At 45.6% G+C, this 20,058-nt stretch overlaps 5 protein-coding genes across 8 annotated transcripts in view; 4 read left to right on the top strand and 1 right to left on the bottom strand.

Annotated features, from left to right (window-relative positions):
- LOC137794873 (arf-GAP with dual PH domain-containing protein 2-like) overlaps positions 1-588 on the top strand; it is a 3,821-nt gene extending 3,233 nt beyond the window's left edge. The window contains exon 11 of the mRNA XM_068591976.1: positions 1-588. This exon is cut by the window's left edge and continues 113 nt beyond it. The gene's annotated coding sequence lies outside the window, so the exon portion shown is untranslated.
- A 558-nt stretch (positions 589-1,146) lies between these two features.
- On the top strand, positions 1,147-4,465 carry pane1 (proliferation associated nuclear element). 2 transcript variants are annotated; one of them, XM_068591979.1, is made up of 6 exons: positions 1,147-1,357; positions 2,322-2,398; positions 2,698-2,796; positions 3,089-3,168; positions 3,298-3,389; positions 3,760-4,465. In XM_068591979.1, exons 1-6 carry the CDS (start codon positions 1,301-1,303, stop codon positions 3,907-3,909), a joined length of 555 nt encoding a protein of 184 aa, XP_068448080.1. In that variant the 5' UTR covers positions 1,147-1,300; the 3' UTR covers positions 3,910-4,465. The 2 variants fall into 2 exon arrangements, with proteins under 2 accessions (XP_068448080.1, XP_068448079.1); XM_068591978.1 differs by lacking the exon at positions 1,147-1,357 and adding an exon at positions 1,371-1,872.
- A 1,347-nt stretch (positions 4,466-5,812) lies between these two features.
- mb (myoglobin) lies at positions 5,813-6,922 on the bottom strand. The gene is made up of 3 exons (XM_068591931.1): positions 6,840-6,922; positions 6,081-6,300; positions 5,813-5,981 (listed from the first exon to the last, which is right to left on the bottom strand). Exons 1-3 carry the CDS (start codon positions 6,920-6,922, stop codon positions 5,841-5,843), a joined length of 444 nt encoding a protein of 147 aa, XP_068448032.1. The 3' UTR covers positions 5,813-5,840.
- Positions 6,923-8,324: 1,402 nt separating this feature from the next.
- LOC137794893 (serine hydrolase-like protein) lies at positions 8,325-13,376 on the top strand. 2 transcript variants are annotated; one of them, XM_068592013.1, is made up of 12 exons: positions 8,325-8,491; positions 9,096-9,239; positions 9,751-9,864; positions 10,213-10,254; positions 10,348-10,367; positions 10,453-10,527; positions 11,582-11,691; positions 11,786-11,865; positions 11,964-11,998; positions 12,088-12,164; positions 12,261-12,345; positions 13,112-13,376. In XM_068592013.1, exons 1-12 carry the CDS (start codon positions 8,437-8,439, stop codon positions 13,250-13,252), a joined length of 978 nt encoding a protein of 325 aa, XP_068448114.1. In that variant the 5' UTR covers positions 8,325-8,436; the 3' UTR covers positions 13,253-13,376. The 2 variants fall into 2 exon arrangements, with proteins under 2 accessions (XP_068448114.1, XP_068448115.1); XM_068592014.1 differs by lacking the exon at positions 13,112-13,376 and adding an exon at positions 12,451-13,048.
- A 1,696-nt stretch (positions 13,377-15,072) lies between these two features.
- On the top strand, positions 15,073-19,432 carry LOC137794916 (serine hydrolase-like protein). Of its 2 annotated transcripts, XM_068592057.1 has the most exons (12): positions 15,073-15,162; positions 15,297-15,452; positions 15,841-15,954; positions 16,138-16,179; positions 16,295-16,314; positions 16,500-16,574; positions 17,113-17,219; positions 17,294-17,373; positions 17,453-17,487; positions 17,581-17,657; positions 17,776-17,863; positions 17,947-19,432. In XM_068592057.1, the coding sequence occupies exons 1-12, from the start codon at positions 15,150-15,152 to the stop codon at positions 18,064-18,066; spliced, it is 927 nt and encodes a 308-aa protein (XP_068448158.1). In that variant the 5' UTR covers positions 15,073-15,149; the 3' UTR covers positions 18,067-19,432. The 2 variants fall into 2 exon arrangements, with proteins under 2 accessions (XP_068448158.1, XP_068448160.1); XM_068592059.1 differs by lacking the exon at positions 15,297-15,452 and having other exon boundaries at positions 15,074-15,162.
- Positions 19,433-20,058: the final 626 nt, after the last annotated feature.

The following is a 20,058-nucleotide window of genomic DNA, read 5'->3' as shown; positions in this document are numbered from 1 at the left end:
AGAAGATCCAGAAGAGTCGGTGATGGAACAGAAAGTTGGAGACAAACTCTCACTTGTACGGACACAGCTGCTCGACACCACTGACCCACTTTGCTCAGCCTGTGACCCGTGTTGGGCCGTCGGGCTTCTCCGCCTCCTCTGAAGGCTGTTGAGTCTGTGACAGGAACTCCGGGGACACTTTTTCCTCCCAGTCCGCCCGTGATGTGACAATACGGCACTCAGTGAAGGCCGAGGTCTGAATCCCACGGCTGCCACTGCTATGAACACACCTCGTGACCTTTTGACCTTGTGACCTTGGGACCTTGTGACCTTGTGACATGCTCAGAGGCTTGAATGGATTGCATCATCGTTACAAGAATAACGTCAAATAACTCTTTGCAATGCACTGGAATCAAATTGTATTTATTAAAAAAAACAAGGTGAGAATTAGTTTTAATGTGCAATTGTATTGTAGTTATTTTGTATTTTATATTTCACCTAATTTGCACATTTTGAAAAGTTAAGTTTTTTTTTCTCACACACCGTTTAAGTTCACTTGTCTATTACATTTCATGAAAGCTTTTCATATTGTATAATAATTTGTATAGATAATTGATTCCTGATTTGACAATTCTAGAGAGAATATATACAGTATAAATTCCTCTTTGAACCTTTGTTCATGTTTATAGTGCGCTAATGTGGTGCAATTATGTAAATAAATATGTGCTTATTACAGACACTAAAACCTCTGCCGTTGGTTTTCTTACAGTCGTGACAGTTTGGGGGCATACTGGGCAGACTGAAATCCAGGATTGTTTCAAAAGATTTTTATAGGACGTAAAGTACTAAGGGTGTGTTTCTACCTCTGCTTTTCAGTCGCAGTTGTATTATATTGTATTCTTTACAAGGTTTTTAGATTTCTCGGTGTGTGGTTCGATGATACGCTAATATGGAGTGAGCAGATTCAGAGGATAGTTATGAAGTGTAAAACTATTTAAAATGTGATAAGTACAAGAATTTAGGGCACCGAAGGTGACAGGGCGATTTTATTTGATTTATTTATTATTTTCTTTTTTTGAAGGGATAAAGCAATAGAAATTTACAGTACACACGACAAGGCAGTAGGTGGCGGTAATGCACCATTTTGGATGCCAGCCGCCTAAAAAACAAGAAGAAGAAAAAAAAGAAAGTAGAAGCAGCAGCAGAAGAAAAAGAAACAACAACAATATAACAACAACAACAACAATAACAACCAGACTGAGCGAGCCTAACTTATTGGTTCCGTTTGCTGGACGTATGAAGCGGGGCCGGTAGTTTCAGGATGTCGCTGCTGAAGCCGTTCAGCAAGCTGCCCGGTTTGAACTCGGCGAACATCTTGGTGAGTTTGAGCAGCGACTGAGACCAACAGCAGCGGTGCGATGTGACGTCCGTTAGGCTGCTCGCGAGGAGCTAACAGAGGAGCTAACAGAGGGGCTAACAGAGGAGCTAACAGAGGAGCTAACAGATGAGCTAACAGAGGAGCTAAAAGAGGGACTAACAGATGAGCTAACAGATGGGGAGCTAACAGAGGAGCTAACAGAGGGGGAGCTAATAGATGGACTAACAGAGGAGCTAACAGAGGGGCTAACAGAGGAGCTAACATAGAGACTAACAGAGGGACTAACAGAGGGACTAACAGAGGGGCTAACAGAGGGGCTAACAGAGGGGCTAACAGAGGAGCTAACAGAGGGGCTAACAGAGGGGCTAACATAGAGACTAACAGAGGGGCTAACAGAGGGGCTAACAGAGGAGTTAATGTTTCAACCCTTCAGGGTCTTGGGACCCATCAACAGCACAGAGACGTGTCTGTTCCGGGATGCTCCACCTGAGCGTTCCCGTCACGTGACATTTTTGGTCAGAATGAGAACCATTTATTTGATGTAGATTCTTCATACAAAATATAAATCAACTAATAGATTGTAAAGTATTCATAATTATCAAGTTAGCTCAGCAGTACACACACACACACACACACACACACACACACACACACACACACACACACACACACACACACACACTAAAGTGATTAACACCATGCGTCACTATATTTCAGTAATGTATTATTCAGAAATTGGTCAGGCTCCATAATTAGTACTTTTACATATTTTTTTCATACTAATACTTTTGTACTTTAACATAGTATTGCTACTTTACTATTTAGGATTAATAAAGAATTCAAATTAAATTGTGTGTGTGTGTGTGTGTGTGTGTGTGCGTGCGTGCGCGTATGTGTGTGTGTGTGTTATCGTGTACTGTGTTCTCAGCCACTTATGTTCTGACTTGTAGTGTTTTTCCTCCAGCTGGTGGAGAGCAAGGAGCAGTTTCAGCAGAGCCTGGCCGACGCTCTGGTGCAGGAGACGGCGTTCACTGTCAATGTGTGAGTACTGATGCGTCCTCATAGACTGCCGAGGTCAGCGGTTACGCTCGAGGACGTGGTCATTAAGCACACGGCTGGAAACACCACCTGCTATTTTGAGGAGAGAGTACCAATACCTGTATAGTGTCATTTCATTAGTGTGTAGCGTTCTTCGTCCCCATACAACCTGTTTGAGTCCTTTGGTGAACGTGTGTCGTCCTTCACTCGTGCACCGGCCATCCCATGTGACCACAGAACCCCCCCACCCCCCTTCTGTTTGCAGCATATCACACTCTGCCTTTATTGTTCCCATCCATCAGGAGACTGGCCAAGAGTCTGCCTCTGCCCATGGAGAACGAGGAGAGCCGTCCGAGGATAGACCTCGTGGCGTTCATCATCGATCTGACCTCCGAGCTCAGGTATCTATCAAATTCTGAATCGATATTTCAAATCTCCACGCCTGCACACACGGGTCAAATCCGCAAACAAATTATAAATATATATGTGTTTATATGTATATGTCACACTTACCGTCTGTTATTTAATGCACAGATGTTTTTATTCATGAGCAATAAATCCACGTCTTTGATAACTAAATATAAAGAAAAGGTTATATATTTATTGTCCACCCACTCACTGCTATATTAATGCTCTGAATATGATGTAATAGTTTATTGTGCGACCTTTTTATCATTTCATTTTTTTCCATAGCTTCCAGTCGGCAGAAGCTTCTCTGAAATGTTTGGACCCTGGATATTTCCTCGGAAAAGTCTGCTTCATGGTCACTAATGGTGCGGCGACTTTTTTTTATGTGTTAACCCTTCTCTCAGCTTCTCGAAGAAGGGGTGAAAAGGGTGAAATGGATTTCTCTTTTGTAATAACACACGTGTTGGTAAAATGACCCCTCCTGCCTCCTGTAGCTCGTAACGCCGCCGCCCCCGTGGAGCGCCTGGACGCCGTCAGACGGCTGGCTGCGTCGCTGCACTGCCCCCTGCTGTTTGCAGAGGATCAGGTCGGTACTGTTGACGGTCTGTTGAGACATTAATGTGGAAACCATGAATCATGTTAGGGATTAGGGCCGCAAACTAAGGATTATTTTCATTGTCAGTAAATCTGCACATTATATTCTTGTTCAAGCTTTTTGTCTAAAAAGTCAGAAAGTGGTGAAACATTTTAGAGTAGCTTGTTTTGTCCGAGCACCAGTCTCAACAGTGATATTTAGTGAAGCGTCACATGCAAGAACCCAAAGAGTAGCACGCCGCAGCAGCACATCCTCCTGCAGGAAGTCCTCCGTACATAAATAAACAGCTGTGTGTTTCTGCCGTCGATAGCGTCTCTGTTTCTTTTCTAAGCTGTCTTTGTGTGACGTTCTCACCCTGCAGACACCAGACGGCGTGGCCAACGCTACCGAGAGGCTGCTGACCATCCTGAAGGTGTCAGCCGGCCTTGTTCCCATGGCTACCGCTCTCTACCTGTCCAACCTGACTCGCAGCACCGTGCCGCCGGATATAGACCAGCCGAGCTTCGATTAGCTGTGTGTGTGTGTGTGTGTGTGAGTGTGAGTGTGTGAGTGAGTGGTCTTTCAGACTGACAACAGATTAGCATATTTCTGTATTTCCTTCTTGTCATTTCACATTACATGTTTGTGCCTTTTGGACTTTAAGCTGCACATCGTCTGACTTGGTGCCAGAGGAGCTTTTTTTAAACCACATGTGAACTCTGGATTTCATCAAATATCCGTCACGCGCTAAAACCTGGGACCAAATATCTCGTAACGAGGTGTTACGTGCACGTGTCTTTCTTCCGGCAGAACACAGAAGACGTCGTTGACGCGTCAAAGAAAGAAAACGCGTCCTAGCAGGGCGAACACTTTTAACTTTTAACCCCAAAAAAAACTTGTTTAATAGATTTAAATGTGCCGTGACAGCAGCAAATGTGAGCTCGTTGTTTATCGAGGTCAATAAGAAGCTGATGATGAGCACAATGTGCTTTTCGATGTGTCTATAATGTGTAAAGAGATGTTTTTGACCGCTTTGTGTCAACACAGTGAAATTACAGAATAAATGTTCCCGTTTGTCACTCATTAAAGTCTTGTGTCCCGTTGAATAGCAGTAATGTGTGACCTCTGTCGGAGCAGCAGTTGGGTCAGGAGGAAGAGGAGGAGGAGGAGGAGGAAGAGGGGGCGAGGCAGCGGTGCCGGTGCGTCCTTCAGAGTGTGACCAGCGGCTCTGTGCCGGCTGTCACGTCTGCATTCATGCACTGAGGCACGCACACACACACACACACACACACACACACTATTAATAGTTCAGTTATCATCATGGCAATTATCCATCGTTTAAACAAACAGTTCGGGCATTAAGTCAGAAGCACGAGCAACAAGGTCACTGTGGGGTGAATATCCACGATAACGTGATGCATCCCACCGCCGCGACGCGTTGAAGTTACTTATTGTGCAATACTTTTATACACATTGTACCTATTGTGCAATACTTTTATACACACTTATTTGATTTTTTATTCCATCTGTATATTTGATACTCTTCTTACTGTTTCATTTTTAAATCACTGTTCTACTGTTTATTTATATTACTTGATCTTTATCTTTATTTACTGTAAGCAATGCTGCTGTAGTCCCGTAATTTCGCCACTGAGGGACTATTGAAGGATTATCTTATTTTGTGAATATTCATTATTGAGCCTAAAGAAAAGCTCCTATGACTCAGTCATACCGTACACGTGGATGGGTCACGAGTTAATTGACGTATATTTGCGTGTTTATTTCATCCGTCCCTTTTAAACACTCAACTGACAAACTAAGTATAGATCATGTTTTCATATTGGATTATCACCAAAACGATGAGGTTTAATGAAGCAGAGGTCACGTCCGCGTTGTGTGCTCGAGGGTCTTTGGTGACGTTGCTGTGATGCGTTCAAGTGTTTTGTATTTGCTTGTGTGTGTCCAGAACACTTGATGTTGAGACTTTCAGACTCGACCCGATTCCCGTCCATCAGGAGCTGGATCGTCTTTCAGAGTGCAACGTTTTGACAAAAACACCCGTCCCCTCGTACTTCATTATATCTCTAATTAGCAGTAATTAATTCTAACAGGATCGATTTACAGCTCTATGGCCCAGAGCGTCAATATTAGACTCATTGTGTGTGTTGTTTTGTTTTATATTTGCAATGTATAAAAAACTTGCAAATGTGACAAAAAAATGAATGAGCAGAGTAGAGCAATGGCTTTTATTTAGATTGTATTGGTAATATGTGACAAAGAGTTTAAACAGGTTATTAGTCAAGCAGAGAACACATCCATCTCATTTAATTAAAAGTAAAACATGGTTATAATGAAAGGTACTCCTTGCCTTTCAGTCACATCATTTTGTATTATTATTTTAAATCTTGCAGTTGGAGCATTTCCTCGCCCGTCATGTGACCCCGCTCTGACTTTGTGTGACCTTCAGCCGGTGAAGCCCAGCTGTTTGTAGTCGGCCTCGATGTCGGTGACGACGACGGCCATCACGTTCCTCAGGGCCTGCTGCCCGGCGGCGTCCAGCCCGGCCTTCTCCGCCATGACTTTACCGATGACCTCGGCGATCAGCTGAGGAGAAAACCACGCAAACCGCTTTCACTGCTAACAGTCAGGACATGAAACCACGAGGACCGCCGAGACGCTCCCCTCCCTGCACGAGGACCTCACCCTGAAGTTGTCGATGGCGATCTTGTGCTTGGTGGCGTGGCTGTGGGCCAGGGGCTTCAGGATGGAGGCGTGGCTTCCTCTGGCCTTCAGCAGCTCACCCAGCTTCCTCAGCACCGTGGCACCGTGGGCGGAAACCCCCGCGTCAGCAGCCATGTCGCCCCGGGCCATGCCGGAGAACTTGGGGAACAGCTTCTGGGTGTCTGGGTGCTCTGTGAATAAACTGTACACACACACACACACACACACACACACACACACACACACACACAGTCTTTTATAGTCTTTTACAGTCTTAAATAGTTCCTAATTTATGTTGTCTATATTATATGTTGTTGTTCGTTTTTATTTATTTTTACATTTTCTCTATATGTTTATATGTTCTTTTTAAAAATGTTTAAACTGTTTGCACATTATTATTATTATTATTATTATTATTATTATTATTATTATTAGCACAATTCATTATATGTTGGACAGAAGAGAAACGTACTTACAATCTTCTGTATGTTTGCACAAAATTGACAATAAAACTGACTTTGACTTGACACACACACACACACACACACACACACACACACACACACACACGCACACACGCGCACACACGCGCACACACCAGGGGTTGCAGATACAACTGTCACATCCTCACGAAACCAACAATATGACTGAACAGTCAATAAAAGCATGCCGAGTTGCATTTTTCTCGCAAACCACGGGCCCGAGAGGAAAGAGTAATCTCATCTGGTCGGAGCCACTGACCGGGTCAGAACCAAGCCCCCGTAGGCGGCGTAGTCCGCCTCCACTGGACCCCAGCACTTCAGCACCAGGTCAAAGTCAGACATGATCTGAGGAGATGGAGAAACGGGACGGGCAGAAGAAAAAAACACTGATTTTGAGAATAAAAACAGGACACAAAGGAACAAACTGAAGGCCTCCATCACTTCAAGTCACACTCCTGGTTGGTTCTGCCGGCCAGGAGCCAGTGAGTCATGACCGAGGTGGCCGCTCGCTGAGTCTGTAAAGCAGCCCTAATTCCTGGAAAGTGGCTGCTCTGAAAGCTGTCCCGTGGTCTTAAAGAGCGTGTAGACTAAACACAACACTTCTTTTTCTTCTCGCAACTGTCTTTTTTTGTTGACGATATCAGATGACCTTGGAATGTAAAACTGATTTATTTCTCGATGGACAAAAACAATCTCCATCAGGACATTTCGATGCATCCTGAACGTGTGATGAACCGCCAAATTAGAACCAAATTCAATTTGAGCCTATTATCGTGTTTTCCCAAAAACTCCTCGCACTTTTAATCCCTGTCCATATGGCCTGAATCAACACATTGATATCAATAAATGTGAATTATTATGATTAACATTACTAAATAAATCAAAAAGACAGTACCTACCTGCAGAGTAGTACAATATCCTGTGTGATTAAACCAAATGATTCCTGGCCTGACTTCCCCTCCTCCGAGCTGACCTTTTATACTCCCTCCCTGCTGTCCCCAAATGAATCCAGAGCTGTCAATCAACTGGCTCTCTCTCTCTCCGCATGGCTCACCACACCTCCACGTTAACAACACCTCCAAACTTAATCTGAAAGTGTTTGACTTCCTATTTGTCGTTAGATTGCATTCAGCTGGGTCAACAGTTTAGACAAAGCAGTTACATTTAGGAGAAGCTAAAAACTTGCAGGAAAACATAGAGGTTTATTTAAATATTTTTTTCCCCTCACTATTGATCCACTCAAAGGGAGAGACGTTGATCTGAGGGATTTGTTCATGTTCTGTCTGCCATGTTGCATTAAAGGTTTAGGGCCTAAATACCTTTCTGAATTGCTGCAATGCCATGACCCATAAATCAAAATGAAATACCTTTAATTTCCCTGTTCAATCAAACTTCGTATTGTTGTCACTTGCATTTGACGGGTTTAACACTTTATTGTCTTTTATTTTAAAGTCCTACTTGTATGTGTCTTTATAATATAATTTCTTGCATCTTGAAAAACAAGCTTAAGTTGATGGCACTCTTTCTGTTTTCATTAAATAATCGAATGAATAAAATGTTATGTTGAGCCTCTATATTCTCTCCTTGTCGTTATAAAGAGTTTTCACAGGACACGTGAAAGAAAGTAGTGAACTTTGAACACAGTTAAGCCCCTCCTCTTCTCCCACGTGGTCTGTTAACGTGGCCGGTTATCCAATAGCATCTGAAGCTGGCGTCACGTGGTCTTTCAACACCCGGAAAAACATGGACTGAGCTTGTAAACGGCTGTGAACGTGTTTAAATTCCAAGTTTAAAGATATTTCCCCACTCGTAGAGGGTTTATTGGTGTCGGTTGTTCAGCAGAGGAGTCCTCCGACATGTTGCAGGCTTTGAAGGGCGTCAGACACCTGCATGCCGGTGTGAAACAAACCGGTAACTAATGCCTGCATGGAGAGACTTAAAAGCGTTTCTTTTTGCTGACAGTCTCTGTCAAAAGTATTGGAAATGTTTCACATAGTTTAATATTAGTGTGTCTGTGCGTGTGTGTGTGGGCGTGCGTATATATGTGTGTGTGTGGCAACTTCACCACGGTCCGATACAAGGTTACAACAAGGTTATTTTCATCAAACTGGGTTTGTGCAACCAAATGCAGTTTGTAGTCCCATTTTGCAACCAAGAAGCCTAAAAGCCAAACTCACTCATGAGTTGTTGCGTCTCACAGATGTTCAGGAGTTAAATGTCCTTTGGGCTCTTTGTAGTCACCTCTGGTCACCAAATTTCAGAAATAATGTTTTATTAATGCTCTTTATTGAACACAGTCATGATAAGACACATTGGGACGTGATGCTATTACACCATATAAGGCAGTTGAACTGGGTTAGACATGAATGTAGATTGCATTCTACTTTGTCAGATGCACCATAAAAGAAGAGGTCAAACTCTGCATTTGTGTTCTGCAGAAAATGATTGAATATTAAACATAAAATGAGGTGACAGCTGTTCACGAGCATGACCCGTGTGTGTGTTTTCTGTCCAGTTTCAGAGCTCTCGATACCGGTCCCATGGGGACACATCAGAGGGAAGGTCTGGGGTCCTGATCACGGTCGGCCCGTGCTGTGCCTGCACGGCTGGGCGGACAACTGCGGCACATTCAACACCCTCATCCCTCATCTACCTCAGGGTGATTGCTTCTCATGCATGAAAACAAAAAAAAAAAGATTTATCTATTCAAACTCGGCTGCCGTTATTTCCGTTTTTGGACTGAGAAGCAAAGCAGTGTGTGAGCCGTGCGCCTCAGCTTGATTTTTAATAAAGTAACTGTGACCCAGGAGTCACTTACCGACCTGTGAGCGCAGCTGGAGAAACGCCGCCGAATGAGAGTAACGAGTGCAGTTTGACACGCAGCGCTCTTCTTCTCCGAGCCTTTTCTCGTCTTCTCTGTTCATTCATCTTCATCCTTTCAGCTAGAAACTCCATCCAGGTAACAATAAGAGGCACCGAAAGCAGAGAAGCCCTCTAGTTTCTCCTGACACTCACCTGATGGATGAGCTCGGTTCATTCAACACTACCTTGTCTTTTCTAAATTGAATGTCTATACCCAGTTTTTCTTCTGTAGTTTAACACGGGTACGTGTTTGCTTAAAGAGGGATGCGACAGTAACTTGGTGACCCCCCCCCCCCCCCTCCTCTCAGAGTGCAGGTACGTGGCGGTGGATCTGGCGGGGCACGGCAGGTCGTCGCATCGTCACCCCGGAGTCTTCTACTCTTTCCCTGCGTACGTGATGGACATACGCCGGGTCGTTGACGGTGAGTAACTTTAAGAAGTTGGGCAATACGTTCATCCACAAACTCAAAGCTCGGAGGGGGGGGGAAGCTCCTGAGGCTGGGGGCTAATTCATTATTATTGATCGTAGTCGAGTCGGGCGAAGAATTTTGTTTCCTTTCTTGACAGCAGATGACAAAACAAATTGTGACACAGCACAGCTTCCCCTCTGTGGAGGGATCACTGTCGTGATCTCCTGTAACACGGCCGGCTCTAGTGCCCCTGTGTTGCAGCGGCAGCGCAGCAGTGGCGTTGTCTCGACTAGAAACAGCCTCAGTATTCTGTGACGAGCTCCTGAACCCGGTTGATGATCTGTGAAATGACTCCCACAGCTCTGCAGTGGAGCCGCTTCTCCATCATCGGCCACAGCATGGGTGAGTGCTGCTCAACGGCACGATTGGAGCATTTAAAATGTCAACTCGTCTCATATTGACGGTATAAACACTTTTTTTCTGTTATTATTTCAGGCGGTAACATTGCTGGAATGGTAAGCGACCGTGTCAAGACATGCGACTATTCTCACACCTACACTGTTCCTCGTGGTATTTAGTCCCCGTTGTGTTTGTTCTCAGTTCAGTGCTCTGTATCCTGAGATGGTGGATGCTGTCGTGCTGCTGGACTCTTATGGGTTCTTACCTACAGATCAGGTACTTACAGCTTTTAGACTTTGGTTTATAATTCGTTGCTTGTTCAGAGTGAGGGGAAATACACCGTACTTTAAAGATGTGTTGCAAAATAAAATCTTAGTTATTCCCACCGGGTTTCAGAACAGTCCTCTAACATGTTGAGAACCCATTGTTCCAGTCTTTTTTTATTTCAAAATCATAACATGAAAGATGGCTTTTTATTTCACATTCAACACCGAACTATCTGTCAGGAGACGCTGAAGCCGAGCACGGACCGATTTGAACAGAAGTGGATTGTTTTGGGGTTATTTCAACAGAGCATGTGCACAAAGAACATCAACTTTGTGTTTCAGGAGGAGAGATTTCATTTCTCAGATTGCAACTTTCCGCCAGTTGAATAATAAAATAGTAAGCGAGGAGGTTTTCTGTGAGTTTTCAATGTTTTGTCAGGCGGGAGAAAGTTTGACATTTTTGTAGTTATTAGTTCTGTTGGGAGATTACTCCGTGGTTTTATGGCAGTAAAAGAGAAGGATGATTTGCCTCGGGAGGTCTTTTGTTTTGGAATTCTCCTTCTACACTTAATTGATTATGTCATCGTTATATGTCGTTATCTACGGCAAAGGATGAAAGAAAAATGATAAGCGGTTCAAGGTCATATCATCCACGCTGGTGTTCCACCCTGCTGCGCCTCGTGGGATCACGCCCGGGTATTAAATATCTTATTAAAAAGCTCACACTATTATCGGAGCTCCCCGCCGTCTATCGCGGGACTCTTGATCTGCACTGAAGGGCTTTAAAAGACTTCATCAAGATGTCTAATGAATTCTAGGTTGCGAGTACATGGAGAATCATATCCAGGTTATTTGACATTTTGAAAGGCATCACATGTAAAATAAATTGAAATTAAAGTCATAATAAAAGCTTTTATTCACTATCGTCATTACATCTGACACAGTTTTGTGCTCTGGGTCGGTGCTTAGCTTTCATATCACGTTATTGTCTTACTCCGTATTGATCCTCTGAGGAGCTGCGCTGCGTGAACCCTCATCATTGACGTTTTTTTATTTTGTTTCAGAAAGAAATGGTTTCGGTGATGAGGCAGGGGATGGATCAGATGTGCCAGTTCGACAAGCAGACGGAGGAGACGAAGAGAAGAGTTTACAGCTATGAGAACGCAGCAGAGAGGTGCTGCACCTGTCCGCTCCGCCTTGTTGGACTACCGAACATCCACTCAAGTGTTTTTTTGTTATTTTTATAAAACCTTTCATTTTGCTTTCAGGCTGTCGGCGGCCAACCCGACTCTGTCTGAGCGGTCTGTGCACATCCTTCTAGAGCGAGGTCTCGTTCAGGTGGAGGGAGGTAATCCTTCTGTCCGCTCATCTCGGCACAAACCTGCCTCACTTTGAATAAGTTTGTGTTCCCCGCTGGTTATGCAATGCATTTATTATCTCTTGCAGGTATGGCGTTTACAAGAGACTTTCGTATTAATCTGGTGGGTTTTTGCACTTCGTCTCTCTTACAGGGTGTTGCATGCATGTGCAGCATTGGATGGTTTTGTCCTATTTTTTTTGTTGTTTTCAGAAAAATATCGTCCGCATCAGTTTGGAGCAGAGTCTGGAGTTGCAGTCGAGGATAAAAGCCAATGTTCTATTGGTTCTGTAAGTAATCCCCCCCACCCATGATTCTTCTTTCCACGTACTAATCTCAGTGTGAAATACACATCTTCGTCCTCTCCTTCCTCTGCGTCTCTCCAGAGCCGAGGACGGCTTTGAGAAATTGTTGACGGGACCGGACAAGGAATTCCCTCCAGTGATAGTCCAGGCCTACAGGGACAGAAACGTGAGTGTGTTTTTACAGCCAGTTTGTGTAAAGTGAGGTACGCTCGCTTGCATCTTTGGGTTTATATTTAGCCGTTAAGCCTGTGTGTGTAATTGTGCCTTTTAGTCGACAGAGTAGCAAAAGTAGCTGCGCAGTTTGAGCTCAATGTCTCGGAGGCAGCGAAAATCTTTAGCTGGGAACCTCGACGCTGACCTACATACTGCGGCTTGATCAACAGAGAACACAACTTCTCTCTCCAAGTGAGACGAACGCATTCAGCTGCTGTGCAGCAAAAGAGAAGCTTCGTATATGTCATAATAATAATGATTGTTTGAAGCAAGCTGTAATCGTTATTTCTATAATAAAACCATATTCAGTTACATTTTAAAAACGGTCGCTCATAGTGAGTCTTTCAGCTCATTGTTTAGCTGGAGCGACTGTTCTGGTCCCCTCTCTTAGTGTTGTTTTCAGTGGGAAAGCCCCTTAAAAGTCCATATAGGGGAGCATTTGGCAACTAGAGAGAGATATTTCCCTCAGGGAGTTGGTGGAGACCAAAACACGGCGCAAAAAGAGAGAGAGAGTTGGACTAGGATGCATCACGTGACCAGGAACAGAACTCCAAATGAATGCTAATGTGGCTCCGTAACTTAAAGTTGAATATGTCAACGTTGTGTTCACAACTTGTTTGTGCTGCCCCCTGGTGGCCAGAAAAAAACAACGGTTATTGCAGGTTGTGACACTCGAATGTCTTTCCACTCGTCTAATAGTCCCCGTCTCTTTCTTCCAGCACACGGTGGTGACGGTGCCGGGCGATCACCACGTCCACCTGAATCAGCCGGAGGTCGTTGCTCCGCTTGTGTCTGACTTCCTGCAGAGCGAAGTGCTGACTCAGCCATCCAGCACAGACGAACAGACCTCCAAGTTATAGCGAACACAGAAACGTCACGTTGCACCGCTGCTCAAACTTCATACTGTACTATTGACTCGCTCCTTGGTGCTTTGAGCTGGGAATCCTTAATGATTTAAAGTATTTTAATAAATATTGACGGAGAGCCAGAGTTATGGTCTTTTATATTTGGCGCATTCTTCTTATTTGTCAAAACCAGGCGCCTACATTACCCACAATGCAACTTGACAGGACGAATATTAGAGACGACACTGGAGGGATTTAGTCGGTTAGAGGCGTCGTGTCATTAACTAAAGTGTCGGGTGTATTTTAAAGGTGCAGTGCGCAGGATTTAGCTCATCAAGCGTAAATATCTCAATCTACAGCCGGTGTTCGCTGTCAATAGACGTTGAGTTACTCTTCAAGAAGAGAACGTGAAAGTGCTTCAATAAAATACATCTGAGGACTGCTCACTGGAAATCTTCTGCCATAATAATTTTATTACGGGAGTGAAACTAATGAGATATGTCGCCTTTCAAGCATGCAGATGAGTCACACACAAAAAAAGCTCTTTTGAATATAAAGTAATCCAGTGACATGCAACTTTAAATTATGACCTCAATCATAACTGTGTTTGCCAACAAAGAATGTGCACTATTGCCTCTGTAAAGATGGACGCTACGGCTGAGCTGTTGCACTCATTAGACCGTACAGGTGATGAAGTCTTCTCAGCCGGCCGGCGTCAGACTGCTGAGTATCACCTTGTGGATTCTGCCTTTTGAGGCGGTGTTTGAAATGCACTGTGGCGAGTCAGGTGTCTTTGATGTTTGCTGCCTGCTGGTAATATTTAAGCAGTTGCACAGTTTCTCTGAAGTGTGTGTGCGCTGCTTCGTGTTTAATCTCAAAAGTCTGAGCCGTGGGAAGAAAGAGGAACCTGTGAGTGCCACCGAGGAATCCGGACTTGTTTACAGCTTGTCTTCAGTATTGCAGCTGTTAAACGATGGAGACATTCAAAAGTTCAAAGCTTTTATTTTGAAGGATTATCTGTTGGTAATCCACACAACTTTAGAAATATTCTAAGAGTAACTGAGTGTGTTACTCTTAAACTGAGCGATGTTTTTTTCCTCTTAAAGCAAACAATATGATATAACTTTGATGAAACAATCAATGCGGGTGTATGTATTCAAGTAATTCAATACCGTAAAAGTCGGGTCACAAGCCGCTGCTACCATACTGGACTGGGACATACTCCATCTTTTTCTGCCATATAAATAGTATGGCGGCATGCTTGTTTGGGACTGTGTCATGAAATAAAAGAATGTTAATACCCTCCATTCAGATAAAATAAACAATTGGAGAACAGAAAACCATTTTAGAGAAAAAACAATGGTGGTCTTAAGCTAATTTGTTGGAATGTCGCTTTTGCTGTAAATCTCACATTGAATTATGAAGGGATGTTGTAATTAAGACACATTTGAGTCTTGATCCATAACAATATATATATGATAATATGTATTTTTCATATCCTAAGAAACATGGGTTCATGTGTGAAAATGCAACTTTTGGGTTGAGGCTTTCAGAAGTTCTTTGACTCGAGGATAGATGTCACTAAATAAATTAAAATTGCATCAAGTATATTGGTACTTTGAAGATGGGTCCCTCAAATGGGAGAAAACAGCTACAGGTGAAAATAAAATGTCAACTGCCTGAAAGACCGCGCCGAGGGACGTAAAACACCCGCGAGCCGAAAGAACGCGGAAGTGACTTCGTGCCGAGGGGGCGGGGCCTGTTCACGCTCTGCTCACGAGCCGAAAGAACGCGGAAGTGACTTCGTGCCGAGGGGGCGGGGCCTGTTCACGCTCTGTTCACGAGCGCAGACGCGAAGCCGAGTTCGCGGACTTTACGCGGAGTTCGACACTGCGCAACGTCCACGACATTAATGGCCGAAGAAGGTAACGAGGTCACACCACGCGGCGCAGAGGCGTCACGTCACGTTCACGCGTGTCACGTGACGACCGTTCATAATAATACCAGCCATGTTGACGTCAACAGTTTGAGTCGTTAACTCTCCGCTGCTGCCCTGCAGTGCGTCCGGTGTTCTCGGACCTCTCCGTCCCGGTCCGGTCGGGTCACGTCAGAGGGAGGGTCTGGGGTCCGGACCGCGGCCGCCCCGTGCTGTGCCTGCACGGCTGGGCGGACAACTGCGGCTCGTTCAACACCCTCATCCCGCTTCTACCTCAAGGTGCACCGTGGCTCGTGGGCGGCACTTCATTGTTAAAGGGGTCTGATATACATCCGGGACTTTTCCCCTTCAAGAGCTTTGCAATTAGATGAGGCCTCGCTCTGAGTCAGATGGAGACACATGCCTTAGATCAACTCCCTTTTTACGTTTATTTATTAAAAAACAGCTGAAACTCACCTGGGTTAGGTGAAGGTTAGTTAACTGAGCTCACTAAACTCTCAGAACTTTACCTCCTTGCGTCCCTTTACTCGGTAGGTTAGTTATCTCTCTTTCCGGGAAACTTCCTTAGAGTTTATGATGATATAAAATCCACCGGTGAATTATAACATTAGAAAATGATAATGTCCAATGATAATGCAGTGTGAATATTTCCCTCATCTCCTCTCAGAGTGCAGGTACGTGGCTCTGGATCTGACGGGTCATGGCCGGTCATCGCATCTCCCTCCCGGAGAGTCCTACAACACTCCTGCATACGTGGCGGACATACGCCGAGTCGTAGACGGTGTGTGTGTGTGTGTGTGTGTGTGTGTGTGTGTGTGTGTGTGTGTGTGTGTGTGTGTGTGTGTGTGTGTGTGAGCTCAGTGTGAGTTTAAAGCATCAGAGTGAGCATCAAAGTGAAGGACTTGTGGCAACTGTGACGAGATACTGAAACCCGGTTGATGATCTGTGAAATTAACTCCCGCAGCTCTGCAGCTGAAGACATTCTCCATCATCGGCCACAGTATGGGTGAGAGCGCCGTCGCAGCAGAATTAATCTTAATCTGTGTTGCTGTGCTCCCAAAAAAAAAAAAAAAAATCATCTCAAGTGCAAAAATCAGGCGCGTCTTCTTCTCCCTTTGCAGGTGCTGACGTCGCTGCAGTGGTGAGCGCCATGGCGTCTCGGATCTTTCCACTCCCGCACTCCAGTTACACAGACTGTTCTGCTGTGTGTGTGTGTGTGTGTGTGTGTGTGTGTGTGTGTGTGCGTGTGTGTGTGTGTGTGTGTGTGTGTGTGTGTTATTTTTCCCTCTCCGTGTCATCGTACGGTTCAAATTGTGTCTTCCGCAGTTCAGCGCGCTGTACCCGGAGATGGTGGACGGCCTCGTGTTTCTGGACTCCTACGGATTCCTCCCTACAGACTCAGTACGACGTCCTTTCGACTCCCCCCCCCGGGGTTCCTCTCACTGCGGAGGGTTCGTGAGGTCGAGTGCACGACCGCCATGTCAGACACCAGCAGCAGCAGCAGCGGTGGCAGAAAGGAATAAGACTGATAGCAGTAGAAGCGGTGGGAGGAGTCGTAGGACTACAAAGTCGAGGCCTTTAGCGTCAGAAGTAGAGGCTGAGCGTCTGTCGTGACCAAAGAGGAACGTCTGAAGCCTGGGAGGAGAGCATTTACTTTTTTATTTATTTATTTTGTCGGCTGTAAGTAGTTTAAATCAGTTCTGGCTCTAAAAATAGATCCCAGAATCGGGCCATTTAGGGACGATCAGATGTAATGTATTGACTGCAGAATGCCAAACCTCCACAAGAGCAATGCAGAGGACCTGACCTCTGTGTCCTCGATGCCTAATCTGTATGAAATGTGTGTGTAGTATATCTACCGGCGGTGAAAATGATTCCTGCAATATCTTTTTGTCTTCCTATTCATCTATTCACTATCGTCTCGTCTCTTTTCCTGCAGAAAGACCTTGCCAAAGTGCTGAGGCAGGGGATGGAGGAGACGCTTCAGTTTGAGAAAAAGACCGACGGCAAGAAAAGAGTTTACACCTACGAGAAGGCCGTCGAGAGGTATGATTCAGACCTCTGAGAACTTTGTCTCTCCGGTCAGCTGATGGGCTGAAGCGTTGTTTTATTTCTCTCAGGCTGTCGACCGCAAACCCGACTCTGTCCGAGCGGTCGGTGCGCGTCCTGTTAGAGCGAGGGCTCGTTCCCGTGGAAGGAGGTGCGTCTCCTCTCTCTCTTCTCCTCCCACAGAGGAATAATCTCACTTTGCTTTTCACCTGAATGTTTCTCTTCTGCAGGGTTCGCGTTCGCCAGAGACCTGCGAATAAATTCTGTGAGTCACGTCCCAGACCTCACCGCTCTCTGTCTGTGTGTCAACTGCTTTTTACAGCGTTCAGCTTGTATTATTTTGTGTTTTTGCTCTCAGAAAAACATCTGGCGCGTCGGTTTGGAGCAGAGTCTGGAGATGCAGTCGAGGGTTCGAGCCTCTATTCTCCTCGTGCTGTAAGCCGTCGCTCACCATCATGACATCGTGTTTCTAACAGCTGACGGTCGTCCTGAGCAGAAAGACACGTGAAAGTCATGAAGTCTCACATTGTTTGTTCCAATTATTTCCCCCCAGAACTGAAAAAGGCTTCAATAAAACGTTTTCTGAACCGTCCCAAAGGAAGTTTGACTGGACGCTCCGTCAGCACTTACGGGACCGAAACGTGAGTTTGCAACTCAAAGTGAACATCTTTGTGGTGATTGATTGTGCGTCTGCTCTTAACCTCGCTCTCCGTCTGCGCCGCAGCACACGGTGGTGACGGTACCCGGCGATCACCACGCTCACCTGAACGACCCGGAAGTGGTCGCTCCCATCGTGTCTGACTTCCTGCGAAACAAAGTGCTGTCCCACCAGCACAAGCTATAAGACACCAACAGCCTGCATGTCGGTCCAGCGATGGGAGAGTAGAGGATGTGTCTGATTTCAGCCTCGACTCTAATCACAGTTCGATGCTGAGAGATCAGTCGAACGTGTTTCTCAGTGTTCAGAGAGGAGAACATGACAGGAAAGGAAAGTTTTCTAATGATACTGATAAAAACGTTCAAGACTTCATTTAGAAGTTTGTGACGTGTTTTCTTTATTCATGTCACACTTGTTTTACTTAGTGCACATAGTTGTTTTAAATACATGTATTGGACACACACACACACACACACATCACAGTACTAATGATGTACTCCTGTCCTCTCTTAATGCCGTACACCTTTTTGTCCTCTGGAGTCAGAAATGACCTCGCCTGGTTTGACTGTTATTTAAAGCTTAAAGTATGAATTACTTCAATCAACAATGAAAGAACTGATATTATATTCATCCTTCCCAAAAGGACTTCAGTCAAGGCTGCGATCGACAACTCAACAAAATCAACTCCAGCAATAAATGTAAAAGACAAGACTTCCTTGTTCTGTCTCTCAAGAAGTGTGACAAACATGTTGGATGTGGATCCAATCAGCTGCTTCCTTCATGACGGAGCAGCTTGAAACGATCAAATCCCAAACGGATCCAACAATCTGCCTCGTCTCGTCTACGAGCTCGTCATCATCTTTCATGTGAAGCGGCTCTGCGTGACATCGGCTGCTTCTCGCTCGTGCGGGAACGAGCTAAAAATGGTCGTCATTAAAAAGAAAAAGTGATGACATCCTCTGACAACTTTTCATGGAGTCGGCCCTTCCTCTGCGGGTCTTGAGCCGGCAAGACCGACTTAAAAGTCCATCGCTCAGGGGAGTGAGTCCATAAAACACTGCAGCGGCTGTCAGTCAGAGCAGATATATGGAGCTTCTCTCTCAATGTCACATAAACGGCGACGGCCTCGCTGTTAAACGGAGAGGAATTGATTCTACGCAGCGAGGCGGCGAGCACCCAGACATCTGAAGGAGCCCCTCTCCCTCCTCTTCCTCCCTCACTCCCCCCTCCCCCGCCAAAAAAAAGATGATTATAGTTATATAACTTTCCCTCCCACTCCCCTCCATCCTCTCCTCCGGCAGCAGGAGGTGTTGTCATGGCAACCCCCACCCTTCCTTCCATTTTTTTTTTTTTTTTTCCTCCCAACGTCAGCGCCAGGAGCTTTTGGAGGGATGAAGCCGCATGCAGCTTCTGTTGCCGCTCAGAGAAGCACATGCAACAGTCGGAGCTGCGGCGGCGCTGCAAAAAAACAACAACACAACAATCTGGTGATTTGAGTCTCTGCTGCTCATCACAGACCGGCTGACACCAGAACCACCGGACTCTGCAGCGCCTGCAGGTAAGCACGGCATACGTGATACGTATGCAGGTAGAAACAGGATTTTTGATTATGTTTCACTGCTCGGCAACACCTGTGTGTGTTTACTCCAAATGGTAAATGGAGCTGTGTGACGTCGCGGTGCCGAGGCTTTTTAAGAAATGACGGGATGCTGCAGTATCACGCGGGATATCTCACCCTGAAGGATCACTTCTTCTTTTTAAACTCTCCTTTCCTCCTTTCCTTTCCTTTCTTCGTCATGTCCCCTCCTCCTCCATCCTCCACCCTCCACCCTCCGGTCCGACAGCAGCGATGTCGTGGCTCTTCCTGGACTGGTTCGTGCCGCTCTACCTGCTGGTGTCCGTGTTGGTGCTGGCGGGCTTCGGCGCCTGCCTGTACTTCCTCGAGCCCGGGCTGCAGGACGCCCACAAGTGGAGCCACAAAACGGCCCGGCATCACCCGCTGGTGGCCAGCGTGAACTGCAGAGACGACGATAGCAATGCCCTGATATGATGGAGAGGGTTGAGGGGAGGGGGGGGGGGCAACATCTGGACAGGGTGCTGATGGGAGACAACACCGTTAAAGATGGAGAAGGGAAGAGGAAGAGGAAGGTGAGGAGGAGAGATTTCCCCGTCCCATGG

Source organism: Clinocottus analis, unplaced genomic scaffold (genome assembly GCF_023055335.1).
Source record: "Clinocottus analis isolate CAN_PGR_092001 unplaced genomic scaffold, fCliAna1.0.p SCAF_26, whole genome shotgun sequence".
NCBI lineage: Eukaryota > Metazoa > Chordata > Actinopteri > Perciformes > Cottidae > Clinocottus > Clinocottus analis.
Note: the sequence above shows the minus strand (reverse complement) of the source record. Positions and strands in the feature narration are given on the sequence as shown.

Bases quoted from the DNA above. Each gene is read 5' to 3' on its own strand.
- LOC137794916 (XM_068592057.1), top strand. The intron at 15,453-15,840 runs GTGCACCGTGGC...ATCTCCTCTCAG, and splicing joins CATCCCGCTTCTACCTCAAG to AGTGCAGGTACGTGGCTCTG. The intron at 17,488-17,580 runs GTGAGTCACGTC...TTTTGCTCTCAG, and splicing joins GAGACCTGCGAATAAATTCT to AAAAACATCTGGCGCGTCGG.
- pane1 (XM_068591978.1), top strand. From the start codon at position 1,774: ATGTTTCAACCCTTCAGGGTCTTGGGACCCATCAACAGCACAGAGACG. The intron at 2,399-2,697 runs GTGAGTACTGAT...CCCATCCATCAG, and splicing joins ACGGCGTTCACTGTCAATGT to GAGACTGGCCAAGAGTCTGC. The intron at 3,390-3,759 runs GTCGGTACTGTT...CTCACCCTGCAG, and splicing joins TGCTGTTTGCAGAGGATCAG to ACACCAGACGGCGTGGCCAA.
- mb (XM_068591931.1), bottom strand. From the start codon at position 6,922: ATGTCTGACTTTGACCTGGTGCTGAAGTGCTGGGGTCCAGTGGAGGCG. The intron at 6,301-6,839 runs GTCAGTGGCTCC...GTGTGTGTACAG, and splicing joins GGGGGCTTGGTTCTGACCCG to TTTATTCACAGAGCACCCAG. The intron at 5,982-6,080 runs GTGAGGTCCTCG...TTTTCTCCTCAG, and splicing joins TCGCCATCGACAACTTCAGG to CTGATCGCCGAGGTCATCGG.
- LOC137794893 (XM_068592013.1), top strand. From the start codon at position 8,437: ATGTTGCAGGCTTTGAAGGGCGTCAGACACCTGCATGCCGGTGTGAAA. The intron at 11,692-11,785 runs GTGCTGCACCTG...TTTTGCTTTCAG, and splicing joins TATGAGAACGCAGCAGAGAG to GCTGTCGGCGGCCAACCCGA. The intron at 12,165-12,260 runs GTAAGTAATCCC...GCGTCTCTCCAG, and splicing joins GCCAATGTTCTATTGGTTCT to AGCCGAGGACGGCTTTGAGA.